The 20,868-nt window shown below is 36.0% G+C and overlaps 1 protein-coding gene across 2 annotated transcripts in view; it reads left to right on the top strand.

Annotated features, from left to right (window-relative positions):
* Nucleotides 1-64: 64 nt before the first annotated feature.
* Nucleotides 65-20,868, top strand: part of LOC139935306 (NADH dehydrogenase [ubiquinone] flavoprotein 2, mitochondrial-like) — a 63,429-nt gene continuing 42,625 nt past the window's right edge. Inside the window, exons 1-5 of one of the 2 annotated variants that reach the window (XR_011785794.1) lie at nucleotides 65-288; nucleotides 15,044-15,128; nucleotides 16,927-16,989; nucleotides 19,375-19,437; nucleotides 20,115-20,302. Coding sequence is in view for 1 of the 2 variants with exons in the window: in XM_071929831.1 (XP_071785932.1) it covers nucleotides 15,090-15,128; nucleotides 16,927-16,989; nucleotides 19,375-19,437; nucleotides 20,115-20,302 (353 nt within the window). In the remaining variant the exon portion in view is untranslated. The remainder of the gene's footprint in view (nucleotides 289-15,043; nucleotides 15,129-16,926; nucleotides 16,990-19,374; nucleotides 19,438-20,114; nucleotides 20,303-20,868) is intronic. The other variant, XM_071929831.1, reaches the window with a different exon arrangement.

The raw sequence follows: 20,868 nt of genomic DNA, 5'->3' as shown, positions 1-20,868 counted from the left end.
ACATAAACATAAGTTTCTGAAATTTATGTTGTTTTGTGACGTGTATTGTTTGCTGTTGTTTTCCACTCAAAAACTAATATTGAGACTTAGTGGTAAAAGGGTATTCATGATGAAAACGGAATTCTTTCCCTTTCCAAAATTAAGAAAGTAAAAAGCCTTGTCAAATTGTCTAAAGGTTAAAGGTGAAGAACAGAATAGTATGGTAACCTGCCAATACACCCATTATATGGTGCATATAAAAAACGGAGACTAGACCAGACTTGTGTAACGCAGTTGTAACGAAATTTTACCGAACGGAAGCTAGCACAGTATTGGGCCCGAAATAGCCAGCCGCGTATTCCCGGAAAAACCAGCCGCGTATTCGGGAAATAGAACACATACAGTACAGGGAGGTGACAAGATTTCGCATTTTGCTCGATTCAAAACTGGAATCCGTTATTTTAATCAAACGAATTTTGCAATACAAGCAATAAAACAAAATTTTTTAATAGATAATATATTTATTTATTAACTATTAATTATTTTTAAGCAAAACATTATATTGAACTGATTAAAAAATCAATAAAAAAATGGGCCGCAAAATACCGAGGCAAAAACACGAGTCGGTTTGTTTGCCTCACTGTGTAATAAAATGCAGTGTTTTGTAAAAATCATTTAATGAAAAGAATTTGTACCCTTCGTTAAGATATAAAACTAATTTTTAAGACCAGAATCTTAAAGACTGATACCATAGGCACTCAAAATAACGAAGCGTTAAAAATCGGTCCACTAATTAGATGTTAATTAACCACAGTAAAATATGCTATGTTCAATGAAAATGCGCGTAATAAAATGCGTGCGCAGCGGTTGACTTTAAAACTATTTGAAAAGAATTTGTACCCTTCGTTAAAATATAAAATTAATTTTTAGGACCAGAATCTTAAAGACTGATACCATAGGCACTCAGAATAACGAAGCGTTAAAATTGGTCCACTAATTAGTTGTTAATTAACCACAGTAATATATGCTATTTTCAATGAAAATGCGCACAATATGCGTAGCGGTTGACTTTAAAACTATTTGAAAAGAATTTGTACCCTTCGTTAAGATATAAAATTAATTTTTAGGACCAGAATCTTAAAGACTGATACCATAGGCACTCAAAATAACGAAGCGTGAAAAATTGGTCTACTAATTAGATGTTAATTAACCACAGTAATATATGCTATTTCAATGAAAATGCGCACAATATATAAATGCGTAGTGGTTGACTTTAAAAGTATTTGAAAAGAATTTGTACCCTTCGTTAAGATATAAAATTAATTTTTAGGACCAGAATCTTAAAGACTGATACCATAGGCACTCAAAATAACGAAGCGTTAAAAATTGGTCCACTAATTAGTTGTTAATTAACCACAGTAATGTATGCTATTTTCAATGCAAAATGCGCACAACGGTTGACTTAAAAACTATTTGAAAAGAATTTGTACCCTTCGTTAAGATATAAAATTATTTTTTAGGACCAGAATCTTAAAGACTGATACCACAGGCACTCAAAATAACGAAGCGTTAAAAATCGGTCCACTAATTAGATGTTAATTAACCACAGTATTTATATGCTATTTTCAATGAAAATGCGCGTAATATAATGCGTGCGTAGCGGTTGACTTAAAAACTATTTGAAAAGAATTTGTACCCTTAGTTAAGATATAAAATTAATTTTTAGGACCTGAATCTAAAAGACTGATACCTTAGGCACTCAAAATAACGAAGCGTTAAAAATCGGTCCACTAATTAGATGTTAATTAACCACAGTAATATATGCTATTTTCAATGAAAATGCGCGTAATATAATGCGTGCGTAGCGGTTGACTTTAAAACTATTTGAAAAGAATTTGTACCCTTCGTTAAGATATAAAATTATTTTTTAGGACCAGAATCTTAAAGACTGATACCACAGGCACTCAGAATAACGAAGCGTTAAAAATTGGTCCACTAATTAGTTGTTAATTAACCACAGTAATATAAGCTATTTTCAATGAAAATGCGCACAATATGCGTAGCGGTTGACTTTAAAACTATTTGAAAAGAATTTGTACCCTTCATTAAGATATAAAATTAATTTTTAGGACCAGAATCTTAAAGACTGATACCATAGGCACTCAAAATAACGAAGCGTGAAAAATTGGTCTACTAATTAGATGTTAATTAACCACAGTAATATATGCTATTTTCAATGAAAATGCGCACAATATATAATGCGTAGTGGTTGACTTTAAAAGTATTTGAAAAGAATTTGTACCCTTCGTTAAGATATAAAATTAATTTTTAGGACCAGAATCTTAAAGACTGATACCATAGGCACTCAAAATAACGAAGCGTTAAAAATTGGTCCACTAATTAGATGTTAATTAACCACAGTAATATATGCTATTTTCAATGAAAATGCGCGTAATATAATGCGTGCGTAGCGGTTGACTTTAAAACTATTTGAAAAGAATTTGTACCCTTCGTTAAGATATAAAATTAATTTTTAGGACCTGAATCTTAAAGACTGATACCATAGGCACTCAAAATAACGAAGCGTTAAAAATTTGTTTACTAATTAGTTGTTAATTAACCACAGTAATATATGCTATTTTCAATGAAAATGCGCACAATGTAATGCGTAGCGGTTGACTTTAAAAGTATTTGAAAAGAATTTGTACCCTTCGTTATGATACAAAATTAATTTTTAAGACCAGAATCTTAAAGACTGATACCATAGGCACTCAAAATAACGAAGCGTTAAAAATTGGTCCACTAATTAGTTGTTAATTAACCACAGTAATATATGCTATTTTCAATGAAAATGCGCACAATATAATGCGTAACGGTTGACTTTAAAACTATTTGAAAAGAATTTGTACCCTTCGTTAAGATATAAAATTAATTTTTAAGACCAGATTCTTAAGGACTAATACCATAGGCACTCAAAATAACGAAGCGTGAAAAATTGGTCCACTAATTAGTTGTTAATTAACCACAGTAATATATGCTATTTTCAATGAAAATGCGCACAATATAATGCGTAACGGTTGACTTTAAAACTATTTGAAAAGATTTTGTACCCTTCGTTAAGATATAAAATTAATTTTTAAGACCAGATTCTTGAAGACTGATACAATAGGCACTCAAAATAACGAAGCGTGAAAAATTGGTCCACTAGTTAGTTGTTAATTAACCAAAGCAATATATGCTATCTCAATGAAAATGCGCACAAGAAAATGCAAAGCGGTTGATTTAAAAACTATTTGAAAAGAATTTGTACCCTTTGTTATGATAAAAAATATTTTTTTTTAGACCAGAATCTTGAAGACTGATACCATAGGCACTTAAAATAACGAAGCGTGAAAAATTGGTCCACTAATTAGTTGTTAATTGACCACAGTAATAATATATGCTATTTTCAATGAAAATGCGCACAATATAAATGCATAGCGGTTGATTTAAAAACTATTTGAAATGAATTTGTACCCTTCGTTAAGATATAAAATTAATTTTTAAGACCAGAATCTTAAAGACTGATACCATGCACTCAAAATAACGAAGCGCGAAAAATTGGTCCACTATAGTATTTTAATAACCACAGTAATGCTATTTTCAGTAAAAATGCGCACAAGTGTTCCACAGAGGACAGCCTCCGTCGGTGTTGTGAGTTCGAGCCATCGGAGTTGTGAGTTGGGCCGTCGGAGTTGTAGGTTGTCCGTCGGAGTTGTGAGTTGGGCCGTTGGAGTTGTGGGTTGTCCGTCGGAGTTGTGAGTTGGGCCGTCGGAGTTGTGGGTTGTCCGTCGGAGTTGTGAGTTGGGCCGTCGGAGTTGTGGGTTGTCCGTCGGAGTTGTGCGTTGGGCCGTCGGAGTTGTGGGTTGTCCGTCGGAGTTGTGAGATGGGCCGTCGGAGTTGTGGTAAAGTTTAAGTGTAAGGGGTCCCGAAAAACCTACGCACACGCGTGCCTTCGTCTCAATTGTCACAACACACATAGCCTGGATGATGGTTTGCCCGTATTCCTCAACAAAATGAATTTTTACATATTTTTAACACCAGGAACTTTAGGTACAACGATTTTTATTCAGACCGTTTCATTCCGATTGGTTAAACTGCGGTCAATCAGGAGAGAATGTGCAACTTAATGAGTATTCATGGATCTTAATTCGTGCACACACTACGAAAGTGTTAGCTGTCACTTTGTGTACAGAAGTACATAATATTCAAGCACCACACTGCTGTGACATTCAAATTATTGAAATTTACGTCATACTACATGAAAATGAAAAGGCTGATCCAGCCAATCACTATATTTTTATTTTACTTTTAATCGTTGAAATATTTGTTGATAAAGTAAAAGCTAACAACTCTCTATAATCCTTGGATAATTGCAATGTTACATATTTTGGCCTTCAGATGGTCTTAAAATCTGGCAATGCATCTGTAAATTGCTATAATATTAGGTTCCCGGGTGATACATAAGGAGTAGTTTTTGTTTTTGTTTGACAAACAACCCATCAAGGATTAATATCAATAAAACAAACTCAAGGCATCGTCAGATCTATGATAATAATTTTATTAGTTGGAAGCACAGCTTTCATACACACACAGATCACAGCTCGGGTATCAGGAAAACTTGTACAGTTCCGTTGGCTTAATTCATTCATGCGTTCGTATTGTCGTTTACAACAAACATATTTTTTATAGGTTTTCTCGGTCAATTTTGGAAAATGAGCAGCATATTTAATTTTCATGCGTTCGAATTAAAGCTATTTTGCCTCACCGGCTTTTTCTGCGTTTCAAATTCAGAATTCGGTCATTCAATTTCGTTTTGAGGCATTCAAGTTCCTAGCACACTCATGTTTTTTCATGACACACAATCATCATTCAATTTAGCGAAGCTGGTTCGACTAGAGATTTTGCTGATTTAATCATTTTCAATTTCGTAAAGAGGCAATCAATTTCGCTAAACGAGGATTCAAATTAGTACGACTGAAGAGAAACGAATAAACACTTTTAAATCAAGCAAAACCTTATTTTCTTTATTTTATGTTTCCAGTAGATTTTTACCTGGGACCCCATAAGGTTTTTTCTACTTTTTTTTCTTTTTTTGGGAGACCTTTAATGGTTAACTGACCAAGACCTGATAATTATTTGAATGTGTTGTTTATTTGTTTTTTTCTTTTTCTTTTTCTTTCTATGTATTTCTATGTATTTTTTTTTTGTTTCTTCTTTTTTTTGGCCAGCCATCAATCTGTTGGCGTGCCAGACATCTTGGCATACTATGGTCAAGAGTGCCAAAATAAATGAACCGCATGCCTTTATATTAATATTCGTAAGGAAACAAAAAGTTAACCAAGCGTTTTTAAAAAGAAATCGAATGACCCTTTTCAGTAGCATTCGATTTCGTGCGAAATAGAATAGGCTTATGGTTAAATTGGCTGCTCATTTTCCAAAATTGACCAAGAATTAATTAAGAATATAAAGTTAATCCATACCGGGTCAACCCAACTTTAATAACACTTTCAAACACTTAAGGATGATTTGACCATCTTTGGACTAATTTAATGAAAGGCCTATACTTCAGTGAGGAATAATGCTAGTTCGTTAAAATAATAATATAGGTTTTCCCGGCCAATATTCAGCAAAAATCCATTTATTTTAACTCCCGGCTCAATCAATTTCGTTTTGAAAAGGAATGCGCTCTGAATCAGCATTCAAAAGTCAAAAGGAGTAATTCAATTTCAACAGTTAAGGGTGACAAAGCACGAGGAACAATTATTTCAATTAAGAAAAAAAAAATGATGTAAATATAATGTAAAGTACATGGAAACACCTCTTAAGGGCAACTATACTGTGCTAGAATGAGCGAGAAGGTGCTGTTGTTCTCATTTGACTCATAAAGCCATACTCATCTTTAATTGAATGCAAATAAGTTAAAGTCACCTGGAAGTGGTATTTTTTCAAAATAAAGCTTTCGTCACTAATATATATGTTTTGATGAGTGGAATGTGAATAAACAGTTAACTAAGGTTTCAAAAAAATCAGTTCTTATGTTATTTACACATTTAAGAGTAGACCCCGACCCGAGAGGGCGCTGTTCGTGACGTAAATCGAGGCAGACTTTGCCTGTAATGCGTAGAGTAAACACAATTGCAAAGTACCTGTACGGACCAAGTCCTGAGTTTGTACGTTTCAAATAAAATAAAACAACTTTTTGAAATGTACCAACTGACGACTTGGACGTACGTGTACTTTGCACGTGTGTTTACTATACGCATTGCAGGCAAAGTCTGCCTCGATTGACGTCACAAAAGGGGTAGGCGGAGTAAGCCACCCAAACAACTTTATGTATTTTTTAAACATATAAATCGTGACAAACAATTACTTAAAACATTGTTTTATTGTTCGTAAGCATATACTCTTATGTTTGACAGAAAAAAATTATATTTCCAGGTGACTTTAAAATTCGTTGCACATAAATGAAAAAGAAAACTCAAACTAGCAGCAAAACCATGTTCGCTTCGGTGGGTCTTAATTTGAATGCATCAATTGCAAATAGTTAGTAGAAATTCAACTTACGAATGGTCAAAGTGTAGTCTTGAATACCTATAAATGGAATAGAATGACTGAAGCGAATCTGAACGAGAAAAATGCAGTCATGATTGAAAAGAAACCCTAGTTTGAGAGGATTAGGGGGATATGCGTGAATTTGAACGAATGTTAATGAATTCGAATGATTTTTTTTTTGCTGAAATTGGCCGGGAAAACCTATATTTAAACATGAGAGTATAATTATGTTTCTGAACAATAAAATAATGAAGTCGAAGAAGTTGGCACTGCATGCGATTCATCGCGCCTCGATTGACGTCACGAACAGCGCCCTCTCGTGTCGGGCTTATTTTCAAATTTGTAAATAACACGGAAACTAGTTTTAAAACCTTAGTTAATTTTGTATTCATATTCCACTCATCAAAACACATAAGTTATTTTAGTGACAAAAGCTTTATTTTGACAATTTTAATACCACTTCCAGGTGACTTTTGTGCCTACCCTTATACAAAGGTACAAATCATGCGAGACATTAATCGAGCAGGTGAAGGATATTTTTTGATATCCTTCCATTGTCTTTAGCTATGTCATTATTGAGCACATCACAAACTCTGGAAGGTGGTAAGACTAGTCAAATGTACTTTTACGTCATTCAATTTAACAAAATAATCATTCAATTTAATCGAAGCTGCATTCAAATTCGCATGATTTTTTTGGAGCAGTCAATTTTGGAATTTGTGCATTCTTAAAAACGCTTGGTTAACTTGTGTTTCCTTACTTATGTTAAAGGCATGCTGTTCATTATTTTTGCACTCTTGAACATAGTTATGCCAAGATGTCTGGCACGCCAACAGATTGATGGTTGGCGAAAATTTACCCCCCAAAAACATAAAAAATAAATATAGGTTTTTTTGGTCAAATTCGGCAAAAGAGCAGCCAATTTAATTTTCATGCGTTCGAATTGAAGCTATTTTGCCTCTCCGGTTGTTACTGCGTTTCAAATTCAGAATTCGGTCATTCAATTTCGTTTTGAGGCATTCAAGTTCCTAGCACATTCATTCTTTTTCATGACACACAATCATCATTCAATTTAGCAAAGCTGGTTCGACTGGAGATTTTGCTGATTTAATCATTTTCAATTTCGTAAAGAGGCAATCAATTTCGCTCACCGATAATTCAAAAAAGTACGACTAAAGAAATACGAATAAACAGAAAAACTGTATAAGGCAAACCGTTTCGTACCTTCACTTTTAAATCAAGCGAACCTTATTTTCTTTATTTTATGTTTCCAGTAGACTTTACCTTGGGCGCCATAAGGGTTGTTTTCTTCTTTATTTGTTTCGGGTGACCTTTAATGGTTAACTGACCAAGACCTGACATTTGAATGTGTTTGAAAAAAAAATGGTAAAAAAAAAAGAAAAAAAAATTCCAGTTGTTGGTTTTTATAGATATTCACCAACCATCTGTTGGCGGGCCAGACATCTTGGCATAATTATGTTCAAGAGTGGCAAAAAAATAACCGCATGCCTTTAACATTCGTATAAGGAAACAACAAGTTAACCAAGCGTTTTTAAGACTGCACAAATATCAGAATTGACTGCCTCAAAATGAAATTGAATGACTAAACACGTGCCTCAAAAACACTCCTGCGAATTTGAATGCAGCTTCGATGAACTGTTAAATTGAATGATTATTTTGTTAAATCGAATGACGTAAAAGTAGATTTGACTAGTCTTAAAATGAAATCGAATGACCCTTTTTTAGTATTTTATTTCGTGCGAAATAGAATAGGCTGGTGGTTAAATTGGCTGCTCATTTTACGAAATTGACCGAGAAAACCTTTATTAAAAAAATCGGGTCTTGCTCAGTTAACCATTAAATCTCTCCCGAAAAAAAAATAAAGAAGGAAAAAAAAACCTTAAGGGGCCCCAGGTAAAGTCTACTGGAAACATAAAACAAAAATTAAGGTTCGCTTGCTTTAAAAGGGAAGTCACGAAACAATTGCTTTTAACTTTACAGTTAATCTTATTATTCGTATTTCTTTGGTCGTACTTATTTGAATCCTCGTTTAGCGAAATTGATTGCCTCTTTACGAAATTGAAAATGATTAAATCAGCAAATCTCTAGTCGAACCAGCTTTGCTAAATTGAATAATGATTGTGCGTCATGAGAAAAAAATGAGTGTGCTATGAATTTGAATGCCTCAAAACGAAATTGGATGACCTAATTCTGAATTTGAAACGCAGTAAAAACCGGCCCGTAATCAGGCCCGCATCCTACCTGCAGTTATTAAAGAATATTGTTACAGTGCACGAAGAAAATTTCGAATAGGGGCGTAGATAAATAATTATAGGTTTTCTCTGTCAATAGCGGCAAATGAGCAGCCAATTTAACCACCAAGCTATTCTATTTCGCGCGAAATCGAATACTACTGAAAATGATCACTCGATTTCGTTTTATGATTGGTCAAATGTAATGTTGCGTCATTCGATTTAACAAAATAATGATTCAATTTAATAATTCATCAAAGCAGCATTCAAATTCGCAGACGCTTCTTGAGGCGTGTGTGCCACGAAAAAGAATACTCTAGATTGAACAGAGTGCTAAAGGAATTTGAATCAACTCAAAACGAAATTGGATTGCCGAATTCCGAACCGAGGAGGCAAAACAGCTTCAACTCGAACGCATGAAAATAAAATGGCTGCTCATTTTCTGAATTCGACCGAGAAAACCTATAATATATCAGATCTGCCATCTGACAACATAGTGCGAACAAAACATCGGCCTAATTTCCCAATAAAAGCATAAAACACATGGGTCCATCCATTTCATGTAGGCCTATAAGGTAAGCAAAAACGACATCTCATTGCCTTCTCGGTGAGGAATCGAGTCAGCAAGGTACATCACAATCGGAACTCAATCACGGAGCCTCAATCACATGTGAAAATTGCCAAACAAGAACCCGGAAGTAGGCCTACGCCAGCAATTGGCCATTACAGTTTAGTAAAACAAATAAAAAGTCAGACGGCCAACTCACAACTATGACGGCCAACCCAGTACTCCGACGGACAACCCACAACTCTGACGGCCCAACTAACAACTCCGACGGAACACCCACATCTCCGACGGACAACCCACAACTCCGACGGCCAACTAACTACTACGACGGCCCAACTCACAACTCCGACGGACAACCCACAACTCCGACGGCCCAACTCACAACTCCGACGGACAACCTACAACTCCGACGGCCCAACTCACAACTCCGACGGACAACTCACAACTCCGACGGACAACCCACAACTCCGACGGCCGAACTCACAACTCCGACGGACAACCCACAACTCCGACGGCCGAACTCACAACTCCGACGGATCAACTCACAACTCCGACGGACAACCCACAACTCCGACGGCCCAACTCACAACTCCGACGGACAACCCACAACTCCAACGGCCCAACTCACAACTCCGACGGACAACCTACAACTCCGACGGCCCAACTCACAACTCCGACGGACAACTCACAACTCCGACGGACAACCCACAACTCCGACGGCCGAACTCACAACTCCGACGGATCAACTCACAACTCCGACGGACGACCCATAACTCCGACGGCCCAATTAACAACTCCGACAGACAACCCAAAACTCCGACGGCCCAACTTACAACTCCGACGGACAACCCAAAACTCCGGCCGCCCAACTTACAACTCCGACGGCCCAACTCACAACTCCGACGGCCCAACTCACAACTCCGACGGAGGCTGTCCTCTATGGAACACCATAGTCCTCTATGGGACACCATAACAACTAGTTAGTGGACACATTTTTCACGCTTCGTTATTTTGAGTGCCTATGGTATCAGTCTTTAAGATTCTGGTCTTAAAAATCAATTTTATATCATAACGAAGGGTACAAATTCTTTTCAAATAGTTTTAAAGTAAACCGCTACGCATATATTGCGCATTTTCATTGAAAATAGCATACATTACTGTGGTTCATTAACAACTAATTAGTGGACCAATTTTTCACGCTTCGTTATTTTGGGTGTGTATTGTATCAGTCTTCAAGATTCTGGTCTTAAAAATTAATTTTATATCTTAACGAAGGGTACAAATTCTTTTCAAATAGTTGTTAAATCAACCGCATATGCATTTTATTGTGAGCATTTTCATTGAAAATAGCATATATTGCTTTGGTTAATTAACAACTAATTAGTGACCAATTTTTCACGCTTCGTTATTTTGAGTGCCTATGGTATCAGTCTTTAAGATTCTGGTCTTAAAAATCAATTTTATATCATAACGAAGGGTACAAATTCTTTTCAAATACTTTTAAAGTAAACCGCTACGCATATATTGCGCATTTTCATTGAAAATAGCATACATTACTGTGGTTCATTAACAACTAATTAATGGACCAATTTTTCACGCTTCGTTATTTTGGGTGTCTATTGTATCAGTCTTCAAGATTCTGGTCTTAAAAATTAATTTTATATCTTAACGAAGGGTACAAATTCGTTTCAAATAGTTTTTAAATCAACCGCATATGCATTTTATTGTGAGCATTTTCATTGAAAATAGCATATATTGCTTTGGTTAATTAACAACTAATTAGTGACCAATTTTTCACGCTTCGTTATTTTGAGTGCCTATGGTATCAGTCTTTAAGATTCTGGTCCTAAAAACTAATTTTATATCTTAACGAAGGGTACAAATTCTTTTCAAATAGTTTTAAAGTCAACCGCTATTCACGCATTATTACGCGCATTTTCATTGAAAATAGCATATATTACTGTGGTTAATTAACAACTAATTAGTGGACCAATTTTTCACGCTTCGTTATTTTGAGTGCCTATGGTATCAGTCTTTTAGATTCTGGTCCTAAAAACTAATTTTATATCTTAACGAAGGGTACAAATTCTTTTCAAATAGTTTTTAAGTCAACCGTTGTGCGCATTTTTACTGAAAATAGCATATATTTCTGTGGTCAATTAACAACTAATTAGTGGACCAATTTTTAACGCTTCGTTATTTTGAGTGCCTATGGTATCAGTCTTTAAGATTCTGGTCCTAAAAATTAATTTTATATCTTAACGAAGGGTACAAATTCTTTTCAAATAGTTTTAAAGTCAACCGCTACGCACGCATTATATTACGCGCATTTTCATTGAAAATAGCATATATTACTGTGGTCAATTAACAACTAATTAGTGGACCAATTTTTCACGCTTCGTTATTTTGAGTGCCTATGGTATCAGTCTTTAAGATTCTGGTCTTAAAAATTAATTTTATATCTTAACGAAGGGTACAAATTCTTTTCAAATAGTTTTTAAGTCAACCGTTGTGCGCATTTTTACTGAAAATAGCATATATTTCTGTGGTCAATTAACAACTAATTAGTGGACCAATTTTTAACGCTTCGTTATTTTGAGTGCCTATGGTATCAGTCTTTAAGATTCTGGTCCTAAATATTAATTTTATATCTTAACGAAGGGTACAAATTCGTTTCAAATAGTTTTTAAATCAACCGCATATGCATTTTATTGTGAGCATTTTCATTGAAAATAGCATATATTGCTTTGGTTAATTAACAACTAATTAGTGACCAATTTTTCACGCTTCGTTATTTTGAGTGCCTATGGTATCAGTCTTTTAGATTCTGGTCCTAAAAACTAATTTTATATCTTAACGAAGGGTACAAATTCTTTTCAAATAGTTTTAAAGTCAACCGCTATTCACGCATTATTACGCGCATTTTCATTGAAAATAGCATATATTACTGTGGTTAATTAACAACTAATTAGTGGACCAATTTTTCACGCTTCGTTATTTTGAGTGCCTATGGTATCAGTCTTTTAGATTCTGGTCCTTAAAACTAATTTTATATCTTAACGAAGGGTACAAATTCTTTTCAAATAGTTTTTAAGTCAACCGTTGTGCGCATTTTTACTGAAAATAGCATATATTTCTGTGGTCAATTAACAACTAATTAGTGGACCAATTTTTAACGCTTCGTTATTTTGAGTGCCTATGGTATCAGTCTTTAAGATTCTGGTCCTAAAAAGTAATTTTATATCTTAACGAAGGGTACAAATTTTTTTCAAATAGTTTTTAAGTCAACCGCTACGCACGCATTATATTACGCGCATTTTCATTGAAAATAGCATATAAATACTGTGGTTAATTAACATCTAATTAGTGGACCGATTTTTAACGCTTCGTTTTTTTGAGTGCCTGTGGTATCAGTCTTTAAGATTCTGGTCCTAAAAAATAATTTTATATCTTAACGAAGGGTACAAATTCTTTTAAAATAGTTTTTAAGTCAACCGTTGTGCGCATTTTTACTGAAAATAGCATATATTACTGTGGTCAATTAACAACTAATTAGTGGACCAATTTTTCACGCTTCGTTATTTTGAGTGCCTATGGTATCAGTCCTTAAGATTCTGGTCTTAAAAATCAATTTTATATCATAACGAAGGGTACAAATTCTTTTCAAATACTTTTAAAGTCAACCGCTACGCACATATTGCGCATTTTTTCATTGAAAATAGCATATATTACTGTGGTTAATTAACAACTAATTAGTGGACCAATTTTTCACGCTTCGTTATTTTGAGTGCCTATGGTATCAGTCTTTAAGATTCTGGTCCTAAAAATTAATTTTATATCTTAACGAAGGGTACAAATTCTTTTCAAATACTTTTAAAGTCAACCACTACGCATTTATATATTGTGCGCATTTTCATTGAAAATAGCATATATTACTGTGGTTAATTAACATATAATTAGTAGACCAATTTTTCACGCTTCGTTATTTTGAGTGCCTATGGTATCAGTCTTTAAGATTCTAGTCCTAAAAATTAATTTTATATCTTAATGAAGGGTACAAATTCTTTTCAAATAGTTTTAAAGTCAACCGCTACGCATATTGTGCGCATTTTCATTGAAAATAGCATATATTACTGTGGTTAATTAACAACTAATTAGTGGACCAATTTTTAACGCTTCGTTATTCTGAGTGCCTATGGTATCAGTCTTTAAGATTCTGGTCCTAAAAATCAATTTTATATCTTAACGAAGGGTACAAATTCTTTTCAAATAGTTTTAAAGTCAACCGCTACGCATATTGCGCGCATTTTCATTGAAAATAGCATATGTTACTGTGGTTAATTAACAACTAATTAGTGGACCAATTTTTAACGCTTCGTTATTCTGAGTGCTTATGGTATCAGTCTTTAAGATTCTGGTCCTAAAAATTAATTTTATATTTTAACGAAGGGTACAAATTCTTTTCAAATAGTTTTAAAGTCAACCGCTGCGCACGCATTTTATTACGCGCACTTTCATTGAACATAGCATATTTTACTGTGGTTAATTAACATCTAATTAGTGGACCGATTTTTAACGCTTCGTTATTTTGAGTGCTTATGGTATCAGTCTTTAAGATTCTGGTCCTAAAAATTAATTTTATATCTTAATGAAGGGTACAAATTCTTTTCAAATAGTTTTAAAGTCAACCGCTACGCATATTGTGCGCATTTTCATTGAAAATAGCATATATTACTGTGGTTAATTAACAACTAATTAGTGGACCAATTTTTAACGCTTCGTTATTCTGAGTGCCTATGGTATCAGTCTTTAAGATTCTGGTCCTAAAAATCAATTTTATATCTTAACGAAGGGTACAAATTCTTTTCAAATAGTTTTAAAGTCAACCGCTACGCATATTGCGCGCATTTTCATTGAAAATAGCATATGTTACTGTGGTTAATTAACAACTAATTAGTGGACCAATTTTTAACGCTTCGTTATTCTGAGTGCCTATGGTATCAGTCTTTAAGATTCTGGTCCTAAAAATTAATTTTATATTTTAACGAAGGGTACAAATTCTTTTCAAATAGTTTTAAAGTCAACCGCTGCGCACGCATTTTATTACGCGCATTTTCATTGAACATAGCATATTTTACTGTGGTTAATTAACATCTAATTAGTGGACCGATTTTTAACGCTTCGTTATTTTGAGTGCCTATGGTATCAGTCTTTAAGATTCTGGTCTTAAAAATTAATTTTATATCTTAACGAAGGGTACAAATTCTTTTCATTAAATGATTTTTACAAAACACTGCATTTTATTACACAGTGAGGCAAACAAACCGACTCGTGTTTTTGCCTCGGTATTTTGCGGCCCATTTTTTTATTAATTTTTTAATCAGTTCAATATAATGTTTTGCTTAAAAATAATTAATAGTTAATAAATAAATATATTATCTATTAAAAATTTTTGTTTTATTGCTTGTATTGCAAAATTCGTTTGATTAAAATAACGGATTCCAGTTTTGAATCGAGCAAAATGCGAAATCTTGTCACCTCCCTGTACTGTATGTGTTCTATTTCCCGAATACGCGGCTGGTTTTTCCGGGAATACGCGGCTGGCTATTTCGGGCCCAATACTGTGCTAGCTTCCGTTCGGTGAAATTTTTGCCGATATCAAGAGAGCAACCCTGCGTAAAAAAGACGATTCAACGATGTTCACTTTGCCTGTAAGATTGCTCATGAGGACTGTGGTAAGACAATAAGCTTTGTTTTGTTTATATGATCTGAAAATAGACTCCAGCCTTGAAAAAAAGGCTATACCGTTAACCAAAATTGTACACAACATTGGATTACAATTTGGGTGAATAGGAATACGTTGCATCAGTTACGGGAAAATAAATTAATCATTGTAAATGTAAATGTTAGTTGCGATAACGTAACCCTCCTGCTGACGGCGTACTTACTTGGTATACTTACTTGTATGTATACTTACTTACTTTAAATGGTTAAAAACGTACAATTTCGACAGCTAGTCAGCAGATTTGCTCCATTTACTGCAAAAACTGCACTGTACACGCTTGTATTGTATTTTTTGTAATGAACGAATGTTAGCGGGCACTCCGCGGTGTGCGTGAAAGGAAAACGAGAAACGTCTTGCATCAAGACTACTCGGCAGGCTGTCAAATCAGTTGGCTGGTACCTGCGGTTCAGGGCTTCGTGACCAAAAAGTAAAGCGTTGAACATATCGGGAAGCCACAAAATGGCCGTGCGACATATCAACCTGGGACATTCTGTGATGTTTTGCTCCGGGATCTGGTAAGTTTTGGTACTTTTTTTCAAAATATTTTCTCAATGGTGCTTTCAATGTTATTCATTAGATATTGAGGATTAAGGTCATGTTCATAGAATTTGTGTCACAATTTTCAATAGTGGTAAAAATTGAGCAAATCTGTTGACTAGCTGTCAAAATTATACGTTTTTAACCATTTCGCCATGCACCGATTGCGTATAATTCGTAACCCTCTGGCTACGCTGTCGGCTTGGGCGATATCGATTTATTTTACTCATGATATATCGCCGACAATATATCGCGATATTCGATATAATCGCGATTAATTAAATTTGACACCATCAGTATTCAAACTCCAAGTGAAAGTTGTAGAAGAGACAGTCATAGCATAAGAGAGGTGTTCTAATGACCTACTCTTCTGGTTTTACTCCAAACCTATGGGGTGCGAGATGTCTCAGCTAGCATATATCGCGATATATCGCGATATTTCGATTAAAACCAAATCCATCCAATAACGAAATCGTTCCAAATTAATATTGCGATATTCGATAATATCGTGATATCGCCCAAGCTTAGTTATAATTAATCCTGCCACCACTTTTTCACTCATAAGTTACATGTAGCAAAAGGAAATCAACCGGTAGCGCAGCACTATCAAACGATCACGCTGCTGCACTATTGTAATTAGTTGCGATAGCGTAAGCCTCCTTCCGATGGCAGCCAGGCCGGAGGGTTTGAGGTTCTCTCGAGCGGCAAACGACAATCTGGTCCAACCAAAACGTATCATTTCGACAGCTAGTCACCAGAATTGCCCCATTTTTACAACTTTCAAAAATCCTGGCACAAATTCTAAGGGCACAATCTTGATCCTCAATGTCTAATGAATCCTTTGATACTACTCTAAACACCATTGAAGAAATATTTTGAAGAAAAAGGACAAAAACTTACTCATTACGCCATGGTTTTGGACAAAATCCCCCGCAGGAGAGAATTGCCTTTCCCTTTCACACGGTCTTGTCTCGCATTGACTGATCGCACAAAACCGTGTTGACAATCACGTTTGACTCATGTTATTCCAGAAACTACCAAATGAGCAATTTTGAATTTTGACAATTTTTGTCAGACTAGCCACCAGATTTGCCAAATGTTTAGCACTTTTAAAAATCATGTTATAATTTTTTACCTGGATTTTAATGTATTTCATGTATTTTGAACAGGTCATTTCTAATAGATGTAGTTGAACTCTTGTTTATTTCTAGGCATGTCAAACGAGGGCACTACACAGAGCCACACCAGCAGCTGGAGGGCATGGACTTTCTGTTGTAAGTTTATCAAATGAAGATCAGCCCAGATCATAAATAAACTGGGTTCCCACAAAGATTGCTTTTTACATGTCTTCTCTCAAGTTTGTTGGATGCACGTGACACTTACCCAGTCCATTATAAATGTTAAGAATTCTCTAATCGCACAAAGAGTAGTTGTGTATTACATGGTGCTAATGTGTTAAGCATTTCACACTGCTTAATTTTAAAATGCACTGGACACGACATTTTTGCTAATTACTCAACATATTAGCATAAAAACTTACCTGGTAACGAGCAATGGAGAGCGTTGATCATATGTTGATAATATAAAACATTTTGGGGAACTGCTCGCTCTGTAATAAAATAGTTTTTGAGAAAGAGGTAATTCCCCCGAAAAATATTTGAATCTGAGAAAGACTTCAGACCTGAAGCCTTTCTTGGGCATCTAAAAAGTCACCAGATTTGTGCTACAAATGTGTTTTTCTTGTTATTGTTTTCTTGCAACTTCGATGACCAATTGAGCCCAAACCTTTGCAGGTTTGTTAATTTATTCTATGTTGAAATGCACCAAGTGAGAAACCTGATCTTTGACAGTAGTACCAAATGTGTCCAGCGCCTTTAATGCAGTTTTAATGTGCCTTAAAAGTTCAGATTTTTTACTCATACTTTTGCTATACTTTATTATAACCAAAACATACTGTAATTTGTCAGGGTTTTGACACAATGAACTACATTGCACTGCCACACTTTGTTGTGCACTGTTTGTATTTTACTTTTTTTCCCAACACATGATATGGCCGAGCAGTCTAGTTCACCGGACCCAAGCTGTTGTGTTGTCAGCAGCAGCATCTGGGTTTAATACCTGGTCATGACACTTGTGCTCTTGAGCAAGGCACTTAACCATAATTGCTTCGTAAAAAGTTGGGAAGGTAGTGCATTTTGTTTTAACAGCTAGGCTCCGAGTGGATGGTATACCCATGCCTACATCCTTACAGACTGTGAAGGGGGCAACCCTGTTTCAGCCTCAGGAGTAGGTGGCTCCGAGTGGATGGTATACCCATGCCTACATCTTTACAGACTGTGAAGGGGGCAACCCTGTTTCAGCCTCAGGAGTAGGTGGCTCCGAGTGGATGGTATACCCATGCCTACATCCGTACAGACTGTGAAGGGGGCAACCCTGTGTCATCCCCAGGAGTAGGTGGCTCCGAGTGGATGGTATACCCATGCCTACATCCTTACAGACTGTGAAGGGGGCAACCCTGTTTCAGCCTCAGGAGTAGGTGGCTCCGAGTGGATGGTATACCCATGCCTACATCCTTACAGACTGTGAAGGGGGCAACCCTGTTTCAGCCTCAGGAGTAGGTGGCTCCGAGTGGATGGTATACCCATGCTTACATCCTTACAGACTGTGAAGGGGGCAACCCTGTTTCAGCCTCAGGAGTAGGTGGCTCCGAGTGGATGGTATACCCATGCCTACATCCGTACAGACTGTGAAGGGGGCAACCCTGTGTCATCCCCAGGAGTAGGTGGCTCCGAGTGGATGGTATACCCATGCTTACATCCTTACAGACTGTGAAGGGGGCAACCCTGTTTCAGCCTCAGGAGTAGGTGGCTCCGAGTGGATGGTATACCCATGCTTACATCCTTACAGACTGTGAAGGGGGCAACCCTGTGTCATCCCCAGGAGTAGGTGGCTCCGAGTGGATGGTATACCCATGCCTACATCCTTACAGACTGTGAAGGGGGCAACCCTGTGTCATCCCCAGGAGTAGGTGGCTCCGAGTGGATGGTATACCCATGCCTACATCCTTACAGACTGTGAAGGGGGCAACCCTGTGTCATCCCCAGGAGTAGGTGGCTCCGAGTGGATGGTATACCCATGCCTACATCCTTACAGACTGTGAAGGGGGCAACCCTGTGTCATCCCCAGGAGTAGGTGGCTCCGAGTGGATGGTATACCCATGCCTACATCCTTACAGACTGTGAAGGGGGCAACCCTGTGTCATCCCCAGGAGTAGGTGGCAATGTGCCCCTGGTTACAGTTGATTTGGGTTGGCAGCCAAAATTAGTTACATGTAAGTGAAGCCCTCACCTTGATGTCATGTGAGCAAATCTCTCATAAAAAAACAAAAAGGTGTCAACCAGATTGTCAAATCTGTACTTAACTCGTGGGGCTAGAGTATACTCGACTTTGGACAGGCGTAAGTGTGGTTGAGACTGATACTCAAGTTTAGGCATGCCATGTTAGACCATTAGAGAAATAGTCTATGGGGCATGTTACAATAACACTCAAGAATGTATCACAAAGGAATGTCCCCATCATTGCATAACCCCCAATTAATGTTCTAATTATTGGGTTTTGAATAACTTTTTTGTTTTCTCATTTTTATTGTTTTCTGATAGCATCGAGACACACCAGAGAACAACCCAGATACTCCTTTTGAGTTTACTCCAGAAAACATGAAGGTAGGTTTGTATTTAGGACCGTACGATGAAATCACTTTGTAGCTCTCAAACTGTGCCCAAAGTCATGACCTGGCTTAACATCAAAACACTGCTGTTCCTTTTTCATGTTTTGCTTACAGGATTGTGATCATTTTTTGCACTAGTTGTGTAATGATAACTACATGCATACCAGCAGAAATTCTTTACTTACAGAAAAGCCATGCAGCATTTCTGCTGATCAGCTGATCTCTTCTTTAAAGTAAATAATGATGCCAAAGAGAACTTACAAACTTTGTACAAAGTTATGTGTGTTTGGATGGTATCCTTGTTTTTTTAACTGAAACTTTGAAACACATATTAAGGACAAGCTTACACAGATGTCACAGTAATATCCACTATATCAAAAAAAAGCTGCTCCTGCCCTGTGGAATAAGCTCCCTGTCACACTTCGCAAAACAACATCACTCGATAACCTCAAGAAGGAATTGAAGTCGCACTTGTTTACATAGACTTACATTGGGTTTAATTTAAGTATAAGTTAACAATATCCATCATTTTAATTTTGTATGATGTTTTCTTTTTGTTTAGGCGTCTTGTTTTCTGGAGAAGTGCGCATTATAAATCCATATTATTATTATTACACTGTACACTGTATTCACTTGTTTGTTGTATTTCGTTACAAATCTTACTAACTACAGCGAGTTAACGACATCATAGCCAACTATCCCGATGGTCATAAATCAGCAGCTGTTATTCCAGTTCTTGATCTAGCTCAACGTCAACATGGATGGGTTCCTCTAACTCTCATGAATAAAGTCGGAGATATCTTAGACATGCCTCATATGAGAGTCTATGAAGTGGCAACCTTCTACACAATGTTCAACAGGTAAACTTTCTTTCTCATATCAACAGATTTTATAGAGCGTTTTGGGATAAACCTGGAACAAGTTGTGTTGAGTCCTACTCAAAGGATGGAATCTTAAATGTAGATGGGTTGAAAATGTTTTCAAAATGTCTTAAGGCCACCATGTCCATTTTCTTGATTGTGTCTAATGATATGACTTGATTTTGCTGTACAGTATTTGTAGTGGGCTATTGCCAACCTGCCTGTTTGTTGGTAACTACATGATAGCGTTTAACTTTAAAGTTAATTTGTCAATGTGGTTGTTTTAAGTTGCTTTTATTTTGGTTCAACAAGTTCTTTCTTTGATGTTTGGAGTCATTGTAGTCTTGTGCGTCACAGAGTTTAAACAAATGAAAAAAGCACAACTCTCAAACAATAATACATAGTTTTTAATGTAATAGTTTTTATGAAGGGTTTATAAATTTTGTACTTTTTACTCTGTTGCCATTTATTATGTGATTGTTTATGCTTTTACATGTACTTATATTTTTACCATTGTTAAGTGACCACTTCAGCTACTGCTGCTGGTCATTTTGTTTGTATCAATA

The sequence above is a fragment of the Asterias amurensis genome, chromosome 3 (assembly GCF_032118995.1).
Source record: "Asterias amurensis chromosome 3, ASM3211899v1".
Classification (NCBI taxonomy): Eukaryota; Metazoa; Echinodermata; class Asteroidea; order Forcipulatida; family Asteriidae; genus Asterias; species Asterias amurensis.
The sequence above is the reverse complement of the archived record's forward strand: the minus strand, read 5'-3'. Positions and strand labels throughout refer to the sequence as shown.